We start from the raw sequence: 23,628 nt of genomic DNA, 5'->3' as shown, positions 1-23,628 counted from the left end.
AATTCAGGCAACTATTTTCTTAATCACCGTATACAGTGCGACGAGAAAGGGTCAAGCTGTTATTTGATAATTGTACTAACTTCCTGGAAGATAAAAAGTTACGCTTTGATAGAATTCTTCTAGGCGATTTCAACCTTTCTTGAATGTCAACAATGATGTGCTTCACGGCTCTGGCTTCTTTTTATGGAAGAATTTGGTCTAATGCAGCACGTCAAAAGCCGAACTCACAAATCCGGTAGCCTCCTGGATCATGGTATATCCTCCGGCGAAGTTCGTGTTAATTTAAAATCGAACTCTTTTTTGACTCAATCTGATCATTCCCTAGTTTGATCATTCCCGAAGTAATTGGAAACTTAGCAAACCCAAGAGACAAATATTTTACCGGAATTGGAAATTGTTTAGGCCTGACTTGTATCTTAATTCGCTGTTGAGTACGCTCAGCATAGAGCAAACTTCGGGAGTTGATAAAGCATGGAATGACTATCTGGCTGAAGAGAAAAACATATTGAATGATCACTTACCGCTTAGGCTAAAATCTTCTATGCTCGTTTTATGACGATGAATTGTTTTTCTTGAAGGATAGGAATTGTGAGCGATTATATCGAAAGACCCGAAGCGTTGATTTGAAATGCGATTTTGATTTGAACACCGAGATTTCTGATAAGTTTCTTGAATAATGGGCGTTGTTTATCAACAATGTCTTGTATGGGAAATGTACACGTCAAAAGTATGCGTTATTGAAATCCCTACTTGACAAAGAGGAGCAGATACTACCAAAAAGTGTAAGTAAAGGAATTTTTGTTACAGATCTCATTAAGTTTTTCATTTCAAAAGTTGGGAGTATTGCATCAATTCAGGCAGAGGAGTGTCCAGAGGTCCTCCCGTTGACGAATAAGCGGTGATGCGCCTTCACTCTGTTATCCCTGAGCGATTTGAAGAAGCTATTTACAGCTTCAATGACTAGTACTTCAACGCTAGACAGGATTCCGACAAGGATTTAAAATCTTTCCTAATGATTTTCCTTGGATTCCGAGGTTCTGTTCTCTGTTTCCTAAAAGTTATCTCAGAAAGTATTAATAGAGGATGTGCTGTCTTTGTCTTGCAGTAAGTGTTCGCCATCTTTCGCTGCAAAGCTGTCGGCTTCTGATAGAGTTTCTGCAATTGAGCAAAAACTGGAATACGTCGATGCTCTTATCCACGATGTTTCTTTATTTCGAAATGAAAAGGCTGGATTTTTCGTTTCTTGAAGCGTTAAAGACGGCGCTCCTGAGAAACCGAAGTGACAGCACGTCTAGGGCATCAGGTTCCAAAAAACGAAAAGCTGACGATTTGACTACAGAAACGACACAACGAAGGCTAAGACCTTCTAAAGAATTAAAGACTCTTACTTATACGAACACATCGGTAATATCGGGTGTGAAAAGAACTCCTAAGCGCCGTCATATCTACGTCGGAGGACTTAGCCAACATATCTCTGTCGCAGAAATGGAAGAGTACTGTGAAACACGGCCTTGAGCTCCCTCCTATTCGTCAAATTTCAAGACCGGAATCACAGCTTAATTAATTTCTTTTTTTTTAAGTTTGAAGATGAAAAAGTCGAGTCACCGGATTTTTGGCCTGAAAGTGTTACCGTATCAAGATTCTGTCTGAACAAGCCATCTCGTGAATGGCAGAAAAGCGTTGAAAAAGATGACTGGAATTTAGCATTTCTGACAATTTTGAGAAGGGAAAGTTGAACTGCTTCTTACATGGTGCACGCTCTGGGAAACTTACATGATGCACGCTCTGGGAAACAAGACAAAAGAATTGAATGCTTTTTTGCAAATCAATGAGATAGATATTGGATTTTGTGTCGAATCATGGATTAGGGATAATAGTGATGATAATTACCTTTTGCAACAATGTTGCCCACCGGTTTTAAGTTTCGCAGTGCACCCCGCCTCAATCAAAGTGTTGGAGGACTTTATTTATTCTTCATTTCAAGCATTCAGTTAAAGAATTTTAAAAGTCAATCGTCTGTGCTCTTCGAATGCTGCAGCGCAACTTCAGTCAACTAGTTTCTTAATCACCGTGTACAGTGCCTGCTTAACCTTGAAAATTCAGGCAACTATTTTCTTAATCACCGTATACAGTGCGAAGTGAAAGCTGTTATTTGATAATTGCACTAACTTCCTGGAAGATAAAAAGTTACGCTTTGATAGAATTCTTCTAGGCGATTTCAACATTTCTTTGAATGTCAACAATGATGCTTCACGGCTCTGGCTTCTTTTTATGGAGGAATTTGGTCTAATGCAGCACGTCAAAAGCCGAACTCACAAATCCAGTAGCCTCCTGGATCATGGTATATCGTCCGGCGAGATTGGTGTTAATATAAAATCGAACTCTTTGACTCAATCTGATCACTCCCTAATTTGATCATTCCCTAAGTAATTGGAAACTTAGCAAACCCAAGCGACAAATATTTTTTCGGAATTGGAAATTGTTTCTGCCTGACTTGTATCTTAATTCGCTGTTGAGTACTCTCAGCATAGAGCAAACTTCGGGCGTTGATAAAGCCTGGAATGACTATCTGGCTGAAGAGAAAAACATATTGAATGATCACTTACCGCTTAAGGCTAAAATCTTCTATGCTCGTTTTATGACGATGAATTGTTTTTCTTGAAGGAAAGGAATTGTGAGCTATTATTCCGAAAGACACGAAGCGTTGATTTGAAATCCGTTTTTGATTTGAATACCGAAATTTCTTTTGATAATTTTCTTGAACCTGTGAGTACTGGTTTCTGGTCGCTGTTTATCTATGTATCCATGATACTATGATACCATTGTTCACATAACTTATCAAAAGAAATTTCGGTATTCAAATCACAATCGGTTTTCAAATCAACGCTTTGGGTCTGTGGGTATAATCGCTCACAATTCCTTTTCTTCAAGAACAACAATGGTCATAGATTAAGAACAACATTAATGGTCTTCAAGAACAACATTAATGGTCATAGAAGATTTTAGCCTTAAGCGGTAAGTGATCATGGTTTCTGGGCTTTGTATCATGGTATCTACTAAATGGGCGTTGTTTGTCAACAATGTCTTGTATGGGAAATGTACACGTCAAAAGTATGCGTTATTGAAATGCCTACTTTACAAAAAGGAGCAGATACTATCAAAATGTGAAAATAAAGGAATTCTTGTTACAGATTTCAATACGTTTTTCATTTCAAAATTTGGGAGTATTATTGCATCAATTCAGGCTGCGGAGTGTCCAGAGGTCCTCTGTTATCGCAAAGTTATCGCAAAATTATCAATAAATGATGTGTTATCTTCGGAGCAGGAAATTGAAACTGGGGTACAAGGATCGGTTTGAGGCCTCCTGCGTTTCTCATGTTGTGTGCTGCCATTAGAGCTCTTATTTCTATGCTGATGATAGTTATTTACTTTGTCTGAGGAAACAGTAACTCAGAAATTTGATTTGATTATTAACGCCTTGCAGAAATGGGTTTGTAGCGCCAAACTGAAATCAAATACTAGTAAAACAGAATTCATGAAAGTAGTGCGAAAACATTCTTTAAATGCTGATCTAACCTTCCTATGGATTCCAAGTTTTCGGATCATGTGAAATTTCTTGGCTTCCTTTATGGAGAAGACCTATATTTTGGATGAGACAATGCAAATCTGTTCAGTTACTTCTGCCTGCTACTATATGCTACAGAAGATCTGTTCCATCAGAGACACAGTTGATAGGGATGTCTTGAGTTGGTAAGAGTTATGATTATTAAAGCGGCTTGACTTAATTTAAACTCACTTTATTTTGGATAACGTGCTGTACTTCATGGGAAGTTACAACGGATAAGGAATTGTGCATGCAGGTTGATTTTTTGACTCTCACCCGGAGCACCAACTTCAAGCTTCATCGATTAGCTGCACTGTTTGCCTGTTGAGAAACGTGTGCTGTTCAAGATTTTACTGTTTGGCTATCGCCTAATCATCCTCAACGAGATCCAGGATATATCTTGTCTCGCTCTCTTGTGTCTCGGAATGATAAGATGCCAGTATTTATACAATCGTCAAATTTATGTTCTTAAAGCTAACTTTGGAAAAAGTCTTTCAGCCATGATATTCCGCAAGAATGGAACATACTGCCATTCGAATTGAAGCTAATACCAGATGAGCTTACTTATAGAAAGACACTGAAATCTTTTTTATTTTGAATGATTTATATTGCAGCGTTTTTGAGTATTTAAATGGTGCCTAAACCTATAATAATAATGACAATAATAATATTATTAATAATAATAAATAAACTCAATGAACATGGCGATGCATTTGATTATTATGTAATCAAATGTCATCCCATTACAAAACCGGAGTTTGTTCAGAAGGCCAGCAAAATTTTTTGGGGATTAGATGATGATGCTATTGAGCGCCACCGTGTTCTGGGTTCAGTTATTGGTTCTGATAATAGCTGCAACGATTTCAAAATCACTACAAATTATATTTTGATTGATATTTGTCATATCTAATTTGATTATAATTCTGATGTTTGACTATCGCTACTGATCCTTCAATTTTTGACTGCTGCCTACCAATTGACTACACCTTTTAGGGGAGGGGCTTTCTTTGAATCGACCTCTTTTACTTTACGTTTGTCTGAGACCACAATTTAATCAATTGTAGGAAATGTACAAAAATGGAATCGAAAATTCATATACACAATTTTTAGCCTCTTTACAGCTTCAGATTTAAGTCGTTTTCTTTAAAAGCCTTCTTTTCCGAGTTCTTCAATTTTGGCTATGTTTTTGTTTTCCTAGAGTAATTCAGAATTCGCCCTAACTCTAACCATCTTTCTTTTGGGGGTTTCGCATTTTTCATTTTGCATGCACAAAAGATTTTTGAACTCTAAGTCAATTAAAAACATGATTTGAAATAGTATTTTAACGTGAGTTAACGCGCCCCATATTCGTTGCGTGTGTTTAGCCCCGGCTGCAACTTATTGATTCATGTAGCTTCGATTTTTTGCCTTATGCATTCATTCATGTTGTTCATTGAATGCTACTGGTGCTCCACACATTCAGCATTCGACACAGAGTTCAGCAAGGTGTTGACCCACCTATGAATCCTTCCCTTGATATTCCAATAACCTAGCGGTAACTCGCCGGCTTGTCTGCCCAACATAGATAGATTCGCATCCCTTACAGTTTTTGTGTAATGAATTTGCAAATCTTAAGTACTTCTCCGGCTCACCACTAACTGCAAATAATGTCATCCATATACCTTTTGAACAATTTTTTCTCTCAAACTTCCCCGCTGGTTTTTGATACCTGTCGTGCGAAGAAATCCAAAAAAACTTCCTGTACATTTCTGTTTTCTTGGCATTTTGCATGAAACCAATTTGCCTTAACTCACATTCTTCTCCTTTTCTTCCGGAAGTCACTCTCCGGTGGCAGATTTTCCAATTCACGTTTTGATCACATTTGGAGTTTTTCACTGAGCTCTGGTTTTTGCATTGATGTCTGAAAACATTTCGTCCACACGTTTAAATGCTTGTATTACAACCAGTGATGCAACCATAGCTGGACCATCTGATTGAACATGCCAGATGCTGTTACATTTAAAATAAACACTTGATGCAATCGCTAGTCTTTAAAAACTTTCCATCGCAGAACGTGGGATCTCGGCAGACAGGGTGCTTGTGTAGAGCTCTCAGAGCAATTTCTACAGCCTCTGCAACCGGCATACAATCTTTTTAGGTCATGAGATATATACTCGTTATCATCAACAGAAAGTGGCTATAGCTTTTCTAGCACCTTATGTGTTGACTTCAATTTTTGTTTTTGGTAGTTTTCGGAAAAACTGTGCCAAATGTGTTTTCAAATTTTCATAACTGGTACTTGGTAAGGAGGGAACAGGTTTTAGAGGTGTATTTTTTGTGTACAATGCTAAAGAATAAAGCCGGGCTAGTTCCTAACTAGTTGATTTGAAAATTCGATTAATTATGTCATTGGTTTTTCCCTTCTTCATCCATTCTCGCAGGCTGTTATTTGTTTCTTTTTTCAGTTTTTATCACAATTTCATCTATTGCTCCGTTTGTTTTTTCGAACTGAAAATTTCAGCAATCCTGAAGTGTTTCTCTGTACGTTGACTTCATCACGCAGAATTATTAGGCTCTGTCGAACGGCATCGCCAGCAAATACAAATTTGTGAACGTCTGCGAGGAATTGCACCTCATTGAACCGGCCAGGAAGTGCACCTCATCTATAAAAAGAACTGTATATAAGTTACATTGGCGAGCGAATTTTTTTAATGAAGAAAAAGATGAAACTCAGCAAATAGTAATAAAATCGATAATCCCAAGATTGTGACAAAACAAACAAATTTAACAAGCTTTCAGCTCATGTCATAAAATGTTCAAATTAGCTCTATAACTAACTCATCAAAACGTACTTGGACGTGAAGAAAAAATTGCTTTCACTAAGGTAGGTTGAAGCACAAATCCAATAGAGAAATTCCTTCAGCCCAGGCTGCTAGTAAAATTGATGAGCTTTTAGAGCATTAGTACAAATTGCTTGAAAACATTACGAAAACCATTCCTAAGACAACTTAACATAGTTGAATCTCCCGCCTTGGGATTAAAAAAAACGACACCTAATGAAAACCATCAGCACTAAAGTGAAAAGCTTTGAGGTCAATTCTGTCAAAAAACAAAAATTGAGCAAAACAAAACTCAACAACGAGAAGCCTTTGTCGAAAATCAAGCTGATTTGAACAAATTTTTCGTGGTAGAAACTTTTCAGACCTACAAACGTAAGTATCACAACCCAGACGATAAATTTAGGAAACTTTGTACCTGCACTAACAAAAGGTTTTTGCTGGTTTTGGAATTTAAGTGAAATTATCTTTAAAAAAGACAGCAGATGTAAAGAAGTACATACCTATCAAAAATTTTTGAAAAACTTTGTTTCAAGAACTATATGATAGAGGAAAAATGATGACATACCATGCATGGCATGGATTTAGAAGACGCGGGTCAGTGGTAATTAATACAGATGCTGTTGTTTTTAAATCATCTACAACAAATTTGATCATGACGAGCTCTTAGTACTGAATCTGTATTTCGAAAAAGCATCAATAGTGTCCGAAATGATCTCCTACTACAAAAAGTTGAATTAAGAGTCGTTGGTGGTAATTAACTAAGGATTAGGCAGCTATACAAGCAAAGACAGTGTGTCAAACTGAAGGATTTTCAGTCAGAAACTGTAAAAGTAAGGATGTGCACTTTTGTTCATCACCGACATCAAGCTTGATGCAAAGACCACAGAAAACATGTAGCACGACTTAAACCAAATTGAGATTTGGTATTTGAACGATAAATTGATGCGAAACGTAAATCTGTACTATCTCTTACCAACCAATCATAATTGTGAACGACGAGTTTTTTCCGTACCCAAGCAAACGAAATCTAGTTATTAAAATTGGACCCAAATTAAACCGGAAAACAAATGTTGGAAAACGGCGTTCTAACACACAAAGCGTTCTATTCCTTAAAGAGTAACAGGTCGGCGTCTACAGCTGAATACCAAACTGAAGTGTACGCAGGATATATGATCCCAATTGAAACATGCAACTCAAGCCTGGTTCGCTAACGAAGCAGAGATTGATAGAGTCCAAAAGAAAGCTATATCTTCGGTTCTCAGTAACTGGGAATTGAGCTACAAGAAAAGGCTGGATAAACAAGCTGCTACATCTCTCACTATGTAAAGAGCTGCATGATCTACTTCTGATTGCTTTTCTAGAAGGAAAGTGTAATACCATACAAATTAGTAGTAACCAAAAATGTGATCAACCAAGAAGCAGACAATGCGAGCAAAGGAATATAACTATGTAACGTTTTTCGCTTAAGACTTCTCTTAGTTAGAGAAATGCGAAATTTTGATGAGATCTTTAAAACAGTACTGGAAATACAAATCGTTTTCATCTATGGACCGCACAGTACCGAAACTAGTCCAGCGGTTATCTGGGGCAAAGATTGTTCCATTGTTGCCCTGCTGTATGTTTCTGTTACATCGCATTTAAGAAGAATTTAAGCTTCTTGAAATTTTTCACTATTTGCAATTCTTTTCAATAAAAGTCCACTTCTTAGTTGCATCTGAAGTGTCATCAACAGTTTCCATGTGACAAAAGCAAAATAAAGCCTTAGTCTCGCACTGGCACGAATGGTCTGGAAGCATTGTGGAAAAACTTAATGGCGAAACATTGTGGAAAAGAAGTGAAAATGGTAACATTACCATCAAGCTGAAGCTTGGTAAGACTAGAAAAAGATATAAAACTAAAACCAGACACGGTTTTAAAAGTGTTCGAAGCCAATGAAAAAACGTATTACATAGACAAAATATCAAAGCTAAAATTTAAAAAGCCCTGACTACCGACAAAAGAAAATTATGGGATTCAATTTGTTTAACTGAAATGACTTGGAAGGGAGCGATTTCCCTCCAGCAAAAAATCATCAGCCTGACGCATGTTCAATATAGATGCCCAAATTCCGGCGAAAAAGTTCACCAAAAAGACATTTATTGCATGTTTACGCCTTTTCAGTAGTATGACTGCTCAATTGGCTTGCCTGTTTGAGCGGATTTGCGGATTGAGCTGGGCTACCAGAAACTTTTTTGATGTAGTTTATAGCCCGCGCCCTTCAGCATTCATTAACTGTGTTATTTGGACCGGATGACATTGCAAGATTCGACAGCCTTAGGCTCAGCCGCTGGTCCCATAAGACGTTGTGTTATCCATTGGATTTTTTTTTACAAAACGCTGCTGATTGACAATGTGGGAAAATTGGATTAAGTAATCACCGCCATAAACTTTTTTTTCAACATTGTGCACAATTAGCTATTCGTATTTAGGTGTTCTGAGATTGAAGAATTGCAAGGGCTGTGGTACTGGTGGTAGGATCTTCATTGGAAAGTTATAATTTTGAAAACTATGCGTTTTCAATAGGAAAATTGGCCATAATTCTAAATTTATCCCGAATTTGGATCACACGTTAATTCAGATTTCATTATCACAAAATAATCCCCACTAACATTTTTCCACCGTGCTCACACACCAAGCAGTTGCAAAAATCGCATTAACTTAGCCAATCGGATGTAAATGGTTAGTCATGTCATTTTTAGAAGTCATTTTGTAAGTTTGATCAGAAGACTATTCATTATCTGAAACCCTATTTTTGAGTGCTTAGGTTCTCTTGAACTAATATTTACGGTTCTACTTCTTTACACCCCGATTCATTTAACCCCGTATATTTTAACCCTGTATCTTTTAACCCCTCTATCATTTCATCCCGCCAATTAGGAGTCGACATTAAAGGCATATTTTGTCATAATTAACAAGATAATTTAATCCCATGTTCGGTTGTGATAGTTTCATATCAAGTCCCACGGGCCGCTAAGGCATGGCCATGGCCCGCGAGGCTAATTAAATAGTCTTTATTTTACAAAAGATTAAAATCGGGGTGAAATGATAGAGGGGTTAAATAATGGAGGGGTGAAAAAATCGGGGTTAAATGATTGGGGGTTAGATAAATAGGGGTGAAAAAACGGGACACCAATATTTACATATGTCCATTTAGGGAATGAAGGTACTAATAAGGGGCACCGAATGGATACTAATTTCTGATTGGATGACGAAGTTGTGTCTATCGACACTCCTTGTTCTTCTAGCGTTCGCCAATATTTGTTTTTGCTTGATCTACGTGTACGGTTGCTTCCTCTGTGTATTAACTTCATGAGCCAGATCATAGTTCATTTAATTAAATATCAAGTACAACATCAGGCTTCCAGACGCGTCCGTGGATAAGCAACTAGGTTTTGAGATCTATTCAAAGTTTTGTGTCTGGATTACGAAGACGGCAATTACAAACTTTAAAGGTGATGAGCGTTCTGATATGAGCTGCTACCGATCAATCAGTCTTCAATGGAGCATCGCCTAAATCCTTGGGAAACATCTTCGACATCTTTTACAAGTTTGACAAAAGCGAACTACTCGAGAGACAATCCGAGAGCGAATGCGAGAGAAGCGTTCTGCAAGCGCGAACAGTTCGTTATTAATAGCCGCCCTCATCTTCTCAGCCGGCTATTATAGCGCTCCTATTTTTACGACTCGAAGAGGAGTATTGGAGAAGTCCTTCTTTTAATCAATTTTATTGGAGTGAATTTTGAAGCGGGAAATGAAACACGTGAAAAAATTTGAGTGATTTTGTTGCTGAACAAAACGAAGAGCGGAGCGAAAAGAGCGTGGTTTTTGTTCATATCTCTGTTTTATAGAGAGCGAGAAATTGAGGTGTGAAAAAAATTCTGTAAGCGAGCAGAATTTTTTTTCAAAAGCAGTTTTTTTCTCATTTTTTTTTGTTTGAGAGGTTTGGTTATGATTTGCCTTTTTTAGGCTGGGTTTGGTAGTGGTTTGAAGGTTTCTGAAAATCTATATGAATTTTATGCTAATTCGGATGTTTTTCATGTATTTTGCTGATTTTTGAGCTAATTTTTAAGAATTTTTTTACTATTGTTTTACTGCCTCAAATGGGTATTAAAGATACCCCTATTACTTGAGCAATTTTTAGTTAACACGTGGTTACAGTTTTGTGGATATGAAGCATTTTTTGTTGAGAAATATGACGAAAAATGTCGAAAATTGGAACTAATTTTCTTAATTTTTTGCAGTTTTTCGGTTTTTTTCTGTTTTTAGACAAGTTTCTTAACCTATTATGACTTGCCTATTATTTTGCGAGCATCTGGGTACCCTATTGGCTGAAAAGAATTTTTGTTTAGATATATGTGCTTTTGTAATATTAAAAAATGTTAACTTTTTCCAGTTTTTTAGTCAAAGTTGTTTGTAAGAGCTTATTTTTTCATGATTTGGCTTCAATTATTTTTAAAAAATCTCATAAGTGATTTTAGTGTTTACTAGATGTATTGATTAAGTAATTGTGGCAGAGATAATTTTTTCTGGTATCAATTTATGACAGAATTTGATCAGATTTTTAATCATATTTTATTAGATTTGATTTTTTTACTTTGTTTTATGGTTTTATTTCAAGATAAGCGTAAATTATTGGAGGCACGTTTTGTCTGATGAGTAGTTGGATGGGATTTAAGTGGATTTCCACTTCGAGTTGTTTCCGGAATTCTTCCGGCTATTTTTTTTTCACTTCGTCGAACAAAAAATGCTTCGCTTTACCTCATTTTGCCGCTTTTTCAACATTATGCGTGAAATCTTTGTGACTTCTCTCGGCTAGTTTCTCTTTTCTCTCATTCTGCTAAAAGTGATTTTGATCATCAGTTGCTCAGCAAAGCAATTCAAAATGAACAGAGTCAGTATAAAAATTGAAGTCAGAAATAGAAACGGGATAAACCCATAAAGCCCAATTTTAGATGCCCGCTATTTGAACGTCGTTATAAGTCTTAGTTACCATCTCTAATGCATATTGGTATTGATAGTACCGCCTGTAGTCCCTCTCTAAGAAACAGAAGTATGTTCAACTACGAAATGCCATCAAAATAAATCGGACTTAAAAAATGTTTTTGTACAAAAATCTTTTTTTTTTCAATATCTATTCTTTCAATCCAATCATGCTTATTGGAATCAACGGCGGCTATTTTCCGGCAATCTGCCGGGTATGTTTTTTACTTAGAAATGCTATGCAAAAATTATGAGAAGCGAAATATACAGATTATTTACAGGTTTTTCAAAAGACCTCACAATATTACTTTTTAAAGAAACTTCACATGCGAAGAGTTGGCGGGAACCTCCAATATAGAATAAAGTCCGAAATCAGTCTTAGGAAATGTTTCAAGCTGTGTTCTACATTGATACCTAATGGGTTCTCCTGTAAACGAGCTGCTTGCAAAGTTATCCGACATAGATTGCTATGCGTTTGTCGACATCAAGTCCATTTTTTGGAGCAAATATGAAATTGAACGATATCCTGGAACACATGACTCATGTTCTACTGAGAACAAAATTGCCTTTGTCGGAAAACGCAGGCTTATAAATTCGAAAAGTCTGCTTGAAAAGATTATAAAACCTAGTTGCTTATCCACAGACGCGTCTGGAAGCCTGATAAGTGGTACTAGAATATTTATTCAAATGAAAGATCTTATTACATAGAGGAAGTTTCTACGTAGATCAACCAAAAATGAATATTCGCCTACAATAGAAGAATAAATGGCGCGGATAGATAGTACTTCGTCATCTAATCAGAAGCTAGTATCTATTCGGTGCCCCTATTAGTACCTTATTTCGCTATATGGACATATGTAAATACTAGCTCAAGCGAGCCTAAGCATTCAAAAATTAGGTTTCTGAGAATGAGTAGTCTTCGGATCACTGACAAAATGACTGTGTTCTAAAAACACAGTCATGACTCACCGTTTACATCCGATTATGGCTAAGTTGATGAGATTTTGGAGATTTTTTGCAACTGCTTGGGGTGCGAGGTGTAAAAACAAAGCAGAGCTGAAAAAAATGTTTAAGGGTGTTCATTTTGTGATAATTGATTCTCAATTAACGTCTGATTTAGATTCGGATGTAAATTTATGGTGGCGGTCAAGCAAGCCGATAGGCAGGCAAGCCGAATTTTGAAAATGAGGTCAAGTAAGCCGAAAAATTTTCGGATACCCGTATTTTAAGTTGCCCCTGGCGGGCAGGTGGGCGCGCTTTGCTGCGCCGTTATAACCGGCACGCTATTTCTGGATTACATCCCACAGCGGATGAGAGACATGGCCATGGACAGCGGTCTGCTGAGGCCCGTACCCACTAGATGTCTAAAAATTAACGCATTTTTGTTTCTTTGGTGCATTGGAATACATTATGCACTATAATACTACGCGCAGTATTGATTGTAACGGCTGACAATGTATTATTTCTGATAGATTACATAACTATTACATAACTTTCGGCTTGCTTTTCTGTCGGCTTGCTTGCCTATCGGCTTACTTTGCATTCGCCTAAATTTATACTTACGGGCAATTGCTAATTGAAATTGCAGCATTTATTGGCAGATGGGTTGAACGCGGCTGGACTTGTTTTTGTATTTTTCAAAGCTATGACTTTCCAATGAAGATCTTAGCATCAATACCACAGCCCCTGCAATTATTAATCCTGATAGAACACCTAAATACGAATAGCTAATTGTGAATTTTTGAAAAAAGTTTATGGTGGTGATTACTTGATCTAATTTTCCCACATTGTCAATGAGCAGTGTTGTGTACAAAGTTGGATGAATAACACAACGTCTTATGGGAGCAGCGGTGGAGCCTAAGGCCGTGAAATACCTAAATTTTCATTCGGTCCGAGTGATACTGTTCATGAATGCAGAGTGGTGCTGGCTATAAACTGCATCGAAAGTTTTTCTGTTAGCCCAATTCAATCCGCAAATTATCTCACAGGCAACCCAATTGAGCAGTCATACTACTGAAAAGGCGTAAACAGGTGATGGCCTGTCTTTCCGTCGGGTCATGATCTTTTTTGCAGGACCTCAGGCATCTATATGGAACGTGCGTCAGGCCCAGGTGCTTTTTGCTGGAAGAAAACGGATCCTTCCCTCCAAGCTATTTAAATTAAACAAGTTGAATCCCGTAATTTTTGTTATTTGGTTAGAAATAAAGATTTTGTTCAACGTTGAGAATCGAGCAACAGTCGAAATTTCCTTCTTTTACATGTGTGTTTCACAATACTCAGCTGCGCGCCCATTAGCGCCACCCGTTTACGAAAATTGCTCTTGCGTGTGCGGCCAAGTCCATTTGTAGTCCTATCGAGGTCTAGTTTTTTTGCTTGATCCATGAAATTACAGAGCTTATTTCAGGGCGTACTTCAGAGCGGGTTTTCATGGCGGCTTGATTAAAATTTGATGGTAGCTTGATATCCGTGTTGGTAAGAGTGTTCTCTTCAGGTTAAAAACGTTGAGAAAGAGAATGAACGTAACTATTTTTTTGTTCAGGTGTCGAAAGGTAACGTGGTGATCAAGGTGTGGGACATTGGAGGGCAGCCGAGGTTCAGAAATATGTGGGAGAGGTATTGCAGAGGAGTTAACTGCATTGTGTACATGGTAGATGCAGCTGATGGTGAGAAATTGGAGAATAGCAAGACTGAGTTGCAAGCATTGCTGGAGAAGCCACAGTTACAGGTAAGTGATTGCACGACATTTTACCCCATGATTATAACACCCAATGGGCTAAAAGAATAACCAATTATAAATTGCTCTCAAATAAGATTAGGAATTATAGTCCTGCCGATCGTTTGAAATGCAATTTTTGTCTGAACGTTTTCCCGTCTAAATGAGTTGACTCATTATTAGTTGCTATCGAACGAAGTTTGAAGCATTTATTGTAAACGTGCTGTGCTGTGTCTTTTATGCCAAAATTTCGCGTGACCTGTTTTGCGCTTTTCTTTTAGAACATTCTTTGATTTCTTTATCGCAATTGCTCTCACACCGGAAGAACAGTTTGTATCTACCATAAAAGGGATTGTAGCATTGTAAATCACAAGGGTCTGGTAGCCGAGTGGTTAAGGCTTCTGCCGAGGACTCCGGTGGTCGGGTACGAAACTATGAATGAGCTTAGATATTGAATTGATAAGGACAAGAGTGTGGTAGCAACGGTTTTAAACTTTCAAAATTTAAAAAAGCGCAACAGCTAATTGCTGACAATATTATTCCGTTGGGTTGATCCTTGAGGGGTTCTTGAAGGTACAGACTTGAGTTCAACCCTTTCCGGCCTCTACATAAGGATCTACCGAGCAGATCAAGAAAGTTGCCAAGTAGCTGAATATGCTGATAATACTATTCTTGTATTTTCATCGGAGAAATTGGTCCGCATAAATTTCCAGAGAAAATAATCGGCTTAATTTACGTTCTTTATGTTATGTTAATTTACGCCTTTATGCTTCAGCTTGTTTTGATAAATTGACGAAAAGCAATAAATACAGCAGAATTGAAAATGGTTTGATTATCATTAAAAAATTGGAATGCCTTACTCGTTTGCCTACAACCACAAAATTTATTGAAAAAAAATATTGGTTTGAAAATTATTTACACCATACGAAAGTGCTCTTTTTTGATCTGATGAAATTTTTCCGTACGTTTTGTGTCGAGTCATCTTTACTATTCTGTAGTCTTGATTCATAAATCATTCAAGTATTTGCTGACATCGCTTGAAAACCAGTTAAACGGGGCGTTAAATGCGTCTTTCTGGCGAAGAAATTTGAGCCCACCAGAGAGCTAAAAATGACGTATTCGTGAGAAGCAGTTTAAGTGGACTCTTAAATTGATATTAACCAGAAAAGATTAAATTAATTAGGGATCTAAAAATTGACATATCTTATCTACAATCTAACTTATCCAACATTTTTCTAGTCTATTTTTGTTGTAAAGAGTTTAGATTGTTTTTTTTTCGACTAATTTTTGTAGAATTTATGCTGCTTTGTTTCGAATGCCAGCTTTGAAACGAGGAGAGTATAAGTGAGAATATTATAGTAGAAGTGCGTGGTTATTAATTGATCTCGAATGTTTCGAATGCCAGCTTTGAAACGAGGAGAGTATAAGTGAGAATATTATAATAGAAGTGCGTGGTTATTAATTGATCTCGAATGTTTCGAATGCCAGCTTTGAAACGAGGAGAGTATAAGTGAGAATATTATAGTAGAAGTGCGTGGTTATTAATTGATCTCGAATGCCAGCTTTGAAACGAGGAGAGTATAAGTGAGAATATTATAGTAGAAGTGTGTGGTTAGTAATTGATCTCGAATGCCAGCTTTGAAACGAGGAGAGTATAAGTGAGAATATTATAGTAGCAGTGCGTGGTTATTAATTGATCTCGAATGTTTCGAATGCCAGCTTTGAAACGAGGAGAGTATAAGTGAGAATATTATAGTAGAAGTGCGTGGTTATTAATTGATCTCGAATGTTTCGAATGCCAGCTTTGAAACGAGGAGAGTATAAGTGAGAATATTATAATAGAAGTGCGTGGTTATTAATTGATCTCGAATGTTTCGAATGCCAGCTTTGAAACGAGGAGAGTATAAGTGAGAATATTATAGTAGAAGTGCGTGGTTAGTAATTGATCTCGAATGCCAGCTTTGAAACGAGGAGAGTATAAGTGAGATTATTATAGTAGAAGTGCGTGGTTATTAATTGATCTCGAATGTTTCGAATGCCAGCTTTGAAACGAGGAGAGTATAAGTGAGAATATTATAGTATAAGTGCGTGGTTATTAATTGATCTCAAATGTTTCGAATGCCAGCTTTGAAACGAGGAGAGTATAAGTGAGAATATTATAGTAGAAGTGCGTGGTTATTAATTGATCTCGAATGTTTCGAATGCCAGCTTTGAAACGAGGAGAGTATAAGTGAGAGTATTATAGTAGAGGTGCGTGGTTATTAATTGATCTCGAATGAGAAGCAATTATTGTAAACGTGTTTTTTATGCAAATCTTTTTTGCTTAACCGTTTTTGCGCTTTTCTTCTAAAGTAATCTTCGACTTCTCAAGGACTCTTTCATGCACCTCTTCTTTCATGCACCGATTGTTAGAGAAACGATGACAAAGCCCTGATAGCCGAGTTGTTAATGCTTTTGTCGAGGGTAAGGAATCGAATTCGGGATTCGAACCCTACCTTTGTCTGATGTTTTTGCACCCATAAAGAAGTTTACACCCTGCCTGTAATTCGAGAGCATTTTTTGACGTTACTCGGTTTGTTTAGTATAGGTCAAATTATGTGTAGTTTTTCAAATTTTCAAGTTCTTTTTGAGTATTTTGTGAGTATTTTGTCAAGTGTTTGCTGTACTTTGCGTGTCAACATTAGAGAGCTATGCTCTAGGATAGAACGGAACCTTAGTTCTTTTGTTCTTGTCTATTTTTCTGTCTTGAAAAGTATTTTGATTTTTTAAAAAAAAATCCATAACTAATTGAAAAAATTTAGCATTCACTTTCTGGAAGGTTGGCCTTTAAAGTATGTTCGCTGAGCCTTCTTGTTAGATTTTAAAAATTGAAAGAGGCAAAGAAATTATTTGGTAATAAGTTAATGGAAAAAATTGATTTGCACATTTTAGTCAACTAAAACTTTTCGTTTTTAAGAGCCGACATCATCTCTTTCGGCTGTTATAGCGGCCCTGTTTATTTATGGTTCAAATTTTTGGATTGTATTGATGTGCTGTCTTTTTTAAGAGCTGTTCATTTTTTGGCTTTTTTACGTCAGTTAGAGGTAAATCCCCTTCTACCCCATTCAATCGCACTGCACCCCACCCCTTCATCACCTCGTGACCCAGCGCAATCGACCCTCCCCACGTTAACCCCCCTCCACCGCGCTCACCGCACAACCCTTGCATTAAGCTGAACCTGGCTTCCCTAAAATGTAGCGAGCTACTGAAAAAGCCACTTGCTGCAGGTTGTTTGAGGGCAATCGGTTGTTTGTAAACATGCGTGTCTTTGTAAACATGCCTTCTTTGACTTCTTGAGTGATTTTTTCGCACTTTAGTTCTTCATTTTGAATGATCTCAATTGCTCTAACTGCTGTTGCTAACACAATTGGTTGTGAGCGACTGAGGATCAGAGCCGTTGTGGCTTAGTGACTAAAATGTCAGACTGCTATTCTTGAGGTCGAGAGTTTGAACCAACATGAGGTCGGAATTTTTGCTCCCATAAAAAAGTTCCTAGCCAACACCCCTAAATTAAATTGCCACCTGCCTGCCGTCCGAGAACAATTCATCCGGTGTTAGTAGGTTTAAGAAATTAATCATTAAATTGCTGGAAGGTTTGACTTTTGATGGTCTTTTCATGACTGACACTTTTTGTACTTAGTATTTAGTTTTGCGTTTATTTGTTCTGCTTTTTGTTATAATTTAATATTAGTAGAGACAGGTCTCATTGGTTGCTAATAGAGATCATTTTAATCGATGCAATCGTTTCTATTTTTATAGCTATTTTTTTGTGGCTTAATTACTTTTCGTTTTCTAACACGTTTTGTGAAGTTATCATTTTTCCTAGTATTGTAGAACTTATTGCTGTCTTATCTTTTAATCTGATTAATGACAGGTCTCACATTCGCAAAGTAGGATTTTTTTATAGTTTTATCGTTAAGTCTCATTGATGCCGGGTTTCGTCAATCAGTTGCTAATGAGTAATAAGTAAATCTAATTAGTCGCTCTTGTTCAAAGCATCATCTTCAGACTCTTAAAAAATATAGTTTGATCCTTAGGTACTTGGCTGTTGTTTTTTTGTGGTCTTATCGCTTAGTATTAAAAATAAATGTTATTGCGGGCCTTCTAGTGCGGTGTTGATTTGTTTAATTTATATGCTCCATTTTTTAGCTAAGGATTTTGTCGACTGAGATAACGTTTGTTTTCGAAGTGAATTTGTGAATCTTGCCCTCATTCGTTGTACTATATTCATGTGTCAGCCATTAGAACTGTTGAAACTTTTTTTACTTCTAAATTTTAACGATATGCTCTGGCTAAGGATTTTGGTATGTAGTTTTGAGGTTTTTTTAGTGATTCTGAACTTTTAAAAGTTTAATTGTTTTGAGACTTTTTGTTTGTTTTTGCGTATACAGGATGTGCTGTTGCTGTAAAACAGTTTATGGTCTGGTCTTTAGCTAAATATTTTCTTTTTGATTTTAATTCTGACATGTTATTTTTTTTACTTCCTCGAATAAAAATTTGTTTGGCTCTATCGTAAGTCTCATTCTGTTCAGAATTTTGCTGAGATCCTGTTGACTTCTCTAGACTATTTTTTTCATCTCTCATCGTGCTGAAACCGCTTTTTAACAGCAGTTGGTGATCCAAGCCAGCTAAAATGATCTCAGTCATAAAAACCGAATCAAGCGTAGAAACTGGATAAAACCATAAAGCCCAATTTTAGATACCAGATAGGTAAACTTTGTTCTTACCTAGCGGGTTCCCCTCATTAAGAAACACGACCGTCTATCTACGGAATCACATGAAAATAGTTCGCTTTTCAAACAATTTTGTACTAAAATCAAATTTCATTTTTTCTGTTCTTTCAATCTCAATCGGGTTTCTGGGAATCAATGGACGCTATTTTCCAGCAATCTGCCGTGTAGGTTTAGCAATTAGGATTGAAGCCGCAAAACAATGGTTTTGATAAATATTTAAAATCAGCTCATTGTTTAAAACATGCCAGATTGGATTCTTTAGAATTTGACAATGTTTCCTGGTGGAGAGTTTGAATCTATTCTGTTTGGGCCCCCAGATTAATGGGAACATAACTTGTACCCCCACCAGGTGCACGTGCAAATTTTCCCATTCTAACATGCTATGAACACATTATTTGTAATTGAGGGGGACACGTGGGGAACGGAATAGATCCGAAAGTTTAATTTGTAAAGGTGAAAGTATCGCGCGGTGTTTTGGGATGCTTGTTTCATGTTTATGACTAGCGATTGTGTTCAGGGTATACCGCTACTAGTGTTGGGCAACAAGAAAGATCTCCCAGAGGCCCTTTCCCAGGAACAGCTGGTGGAGAGGTTCGAGCTGAATTCCATCTCAGATAGGGAAGTGGCCTGCTACTCTATCTCATGCAAAGACAAGATCAATATCGACATCACGCTCAACTGGCTAATTGCCCATTCCAAGAACAAGTGAACAAATTTGGAAAGTTTAAATGCAGTTCAATTGGAGGTGACTAAAATCCGCTTCTGGCTCTTGACAATAATGAAATTCATACCTGCAAATTTTTGATCACACATCGACGGGCAACGTTTGAAGACACAATTCGACTTTGATTTCAACTAATTTTTAGCAGAATATGACTTGGCTTTGGAAAATGCCAAATTGACTGATGCCGTGTACCAAATCGAGCAATATGCTAATTATTGGTGTTTTTTTTTAAATCTTGAATATCTGACAATTTTTTTCCTGTTTTGCTTGATTCCGAAAAAATGGGTTCTGATGGAGCTTAGAACGTTTAACATTCATGTTTTTTGTGAATAGTTAGATTGATGCTGGCTTCTTTATTAGTTCAGAAGATATGCTTTGAATCCGTTAGTTAGCACAGTTATAGCTAGCTAGTTAGTAAATAGATTATAATTGATCAAAGGTGCTCATATAGTTTTTCTGTTCTATTTTTAATTGCCCAGTACACTACATTTAATTGCTCCAAAACAACCTTGTTTGCCCAGAGCTTAGCGTGTTTATTGGTTTTAGGTCGCGATGAAGACATTTGTCCACAAAAACCACCTGATCCCGTTTTCGATTATGAAATTATATTAGGTCGTGTTATTTTACATGCGTAATGTTTATGTCCAGGAGTTCCCTGCATGGTATGAAGATGTCCAACTATAATGACAAACTAATACAGCCCTCAAAAATCTAAAATATGGACGTAAAATAGATATGAATGGAGTAAATACGGGGGGGGGGGGGGGGTGGGATTTTGACCCCTCCAACCTTCTATAATTTTCGCTTAAATGTGTAATATAAATGTGTAAAATTTGACTAAATCAATTTGTCTTTGAAAAGAGAAAGAAGCATTTAGGGTAAAATGCAAGAGCCGAAAATTGTGTGATCACTTTTTTATAATTTCATTTAATTGAAAATTTGCGCCAACTATCAAACTATTTATAATTGTTGGGTTTTAATTTGGAGCTATTGTTGGTGAGCAACAGTTGTTTTGGAGCTATTTTCCCTTCATGAAATATGTTTTCGATGAAAAATTCGCCATCCAATTTTGATGTTTAGAATGCCAGAGACCAGAACCAAGGGAGGATTTTGAACGTGAACTTATTTATCATCACCGTTCAATAAAAAAGCAATTTAAACCAAACTGGTTTGAACTATTTAATGAAAGATTTATTACTAAGACAAATTTTGGTCTTTTTGCTTTGATCAACTAAATTGGTTCTATTTATAGATCTGAACCTGGTTCTAAACTTAGTTTGATATATTTCGGCTCGAGTGAAATATTAGATTATCTACCATCCTTATTAAGTTCCCGATTTAACTTTCTATGGTATGTCCGCTCAAATGAATTTGTTCACACATAGATTACCTGAATCAAATGTTCTGAGTTGTTGATCAAAATTCTTGATTGGAACTGTTTCCTTTTCGACTCGGTATAACGGTTTGTATGTTCACAATTATAGCCCACCACCATTGGGTTTTGCCCCAAATTGAACCCGAATTGTGATTTTTTTCTGGTTTGGTTCGAGTTACGGGTCCGTATGTGAAAAAATTGGTGTATTAAATTCATGATTTTTTACTGATTTTTGAATGTGTGTATCAGTTGTATACAAATTGTAGGTAAGAAGCTGTACCGTTGTTCTAAAAATGTGAAATTCCTGTTTTTCTTCTGAGCTGAGAGGAGTAAGAGGAAACAGATTTTGATTGAATATAATTGGATATCCTCATTGCCGCATATCCATTTATTTGTTAAAAGTTCTATTCTGACTAAAACCTCTTTGACCGCTGTGATATAAGTTGCGTTAATTTAATATTAATTATTCATCGAATTGATCAGTTATTTTGCAAATAATCATCTATTTTTCTAATTTTTAACTGCGCAGCTCCACCCCCTTTCAAACTATATCATAACAATATTGTTTCCGGGCTATTGCAGTGTAAAGTTAAACGTGAATAATAATTTGCGGTCGTGAGTTGAATGAAATTGTGTTATTGTGTTGTTGACTAGTTCGTAACACATCCTTTTGGTAATTAGTTGGTCAATAAACAGATGTGTATTCTACTATTAAATCCACTACCTAAACTGACTAGTACCAACAGGATAGGTATGTTTATGGTGCACTTTTGCACCCATACACGTACACTCAGTCAACTGTATCTTATTGATGACCTATGACATCAGAAAAAGAAAAACTGGCCGACGCAAAATTAGCCGAAAAAGTAAACTGATCTGAACAAATTTTCAACCGGATCTAAATTTGCCTTTCAATTTTCAGACTTTTTTGGATATGTTCGGTTAAAGAACTCCCCGCTCTCCAGTGTACAACACCCCAGGTGCAAATTGTCATATGTAGCACATTGCGTCCTAAAATGGCACGTGGGACTATCATTTTGCAAATAATGTGGTTCCAATAAGTTTGGGTAAGGGGGGGGGGGGGGGGGGCTATGCAGCCTAAAAAACTAATCAACGAACATATAAGCTGGAATATTGTTGACATCAGTAACCGCTTTAATTTCCGTTGCTGTCCTCTACATTTTAAATTTGTCATCTAGTACGGTTTCACAACACAGTTCGGCTAATTTTGACATCGAGCAAACAACAATGAGATACCTGCAACTGTAGCGATATAGCAATCGTTGAATTACGTTGTCACGTCTATGTCGCTTGAATAGTTCATCTTGAATTGGCTTTGCTAACCATGATTGATCTTCCTTTCACCCCCGATTGTTGAACAAATTCAAGCGTAGGACTGACTAACTTTGACCATTGATATTCTCTCACGTACATCGACATGATATGCTTTCTCTTTCTCGTGCTCTCTTTCTTTCTCTCCTCCGTTTAAAAGTCTATGTATATTGAATGTTGCGAATTGTAATTTCTATGATACATGTCTAAAGTAAACTCTGAACCTTTTAACTATTTCAGTTTTCACCGAAAGTTGAAGCGTGGACCTGTACGGTCGGGTAGAATGCCTTCTAGTCCAAAAAGGCAGATTTAGTCTGTAATCATCTTTAGATATTATTCTCCGCCAAGATACTTTCGCCACCTGCAAAGATGAATTTAACTCAAAGCACTTAACTGAACTTATCTTTCGAATAATTGTCGAAAGGCTAAAAATGTGCCTGAAGTCTTAAATTTAGTCACATGGTTGAAAAGTGATTTTTTTCTAAGCATTTTGCTAGGTAAGTTTTGGTTATTTACTTGCTCACCAAGAATGGAAGTTTTTTAATAGCCGCACAGCGATAGCTGGGGCTATTATTGGCCTTCTCTTGGTTTTTTACAATTCAAAGAATTTGAATTGTATTGGTGCGCTGTGTTTTTTTAAGATGTGTTCACACATTTTTCAATTACTTTGATCTTTCAAAACGGGATAAACAGGTAAAGCCCAGCGGGCATTAAGTTTCATTAGAGGCCCAAAGTGGGCTTTAGTAGTCCTTCAAGTGCTTATAGTGGTGCAGCTGCTGGGATGGCCTTAATTTAAGGATAAAAGGTCATTTTTAAGAGTTTTTGGGCTCAAAATGGTGCAATTTTTTATGTTTTTTGTGGTTTTTTAATTGCTCTTGAGCGTAGTTCATAGCAATTATTGTAAATGTGTGTGTCTTTTTTATGCAAAATTTTCGCTTGAGTTTTGACTTTTCGAGTGACTTCTACGCCCTTGACTTTTTGCATTTCGCGTGATCTAAAATTCTCTCTCAATCACAATTTCAAGCAGCTGAACTCAATTGGGGGCAGTTTAATACTAAAAGTCAAATGAAAAGTGCGCCGAAACTGTTGTCATTTTTTACTTTAAATCTTAATAGTGGTGTATGTTAACCTCTAATGTGGTTATTTGAAGCCCACTGTAGAACTTTTTAGTCCCATTTAAGCTCCCCCCCCCCCCGACTGAAGCAGGCTGCAATTGATTAAAGCTCCCACTAGTCGTTTAAGAGCAATTCGTCCGACGTTTAGTCGGTTA

General features: G+C 36.9%; 4 protein-coding genes across 5 annotated transcripts in view; 2 read left to right on the top strand and 2 right to left on the bottom strand.

The window, feature by feature from the left end:
• Positions 1 to 8,099, bottom strand: part of LOC142339085 (protein mono-ADP-ribosyltransferase PARP6-like) — a 95,648-nt gene extending 87,549 nt beyond the window's left edge. The window contains exon 1 of the mRNA XM_075388799.1: positions 8,090 to 8,099. The gene's annotated coding sequence lies outside the window, so the exon portion shown is untranslated. The remainder of the gene's footprint in view (positions 1 to 8,089) is intronic.
• LOC142339091 (ADP-ribosylation factor-like protein 8B) overlaps positions 1 to 20,234 on the top strand; it is a 281,448-nt gene extending 261,214 nt beyond the window's left edge. For both annotated transcript variants that reach the window (XM_075388808.1, XM_075388807.1), the window contains exons 3-4: positions 13,982 to 14,167; positions 19,445 to 20,234. In XM_075388808.1, the coding sequence (XP_075244923.1) occupies positions 13,982 to 14,167; positions 19,445 to 19,636 (378 nt within the window). In that variant the 3' untranslated portion in view covers positions 19,637 to 20,234. The remainder of the gene's footprint in view (positions 1 to 13,981; positions 14,168 to 19,444) is intronic.
• The window catches only part of LOC142339695 (uncharacterized), a 424,533-nt gene that overhangs the window by 122,271 nt on the left and 278,634 nt on the right, over positions 1 to 23,628 (bottom strand). The gene's annotated exons all lie outside the window — the stretch shown is intronic.
• Positions 1 to 23,628, top strand: part of LOC142339090 (transmembrane protein 17B-like) — a 330,316-nt gene that overhangs the window by 286,772 nt on the left and 19,916 nt on the right. The gene's annotated exons all lie outside the window — the stretch shown is intronic.

The sequence above is a fragment of the Convolutriloba macropyga genome, chromosome 5, assembly GCF_964194025.1.
Source record: "Convolutriloba macropyga chromosome 5, txConMacr16.3, whole genome shotgun sequence".
NCBI lineage: Eukaryota > Metazoa > Xenacoelomorpha > Acoela > Convolutidae > Convolutriloba > Convolutriloba macropyga.
Note: the sequence above shows the minus strand (reverse complement) of the source record. Positions and strands in the feature narration are given on the sequence as shown.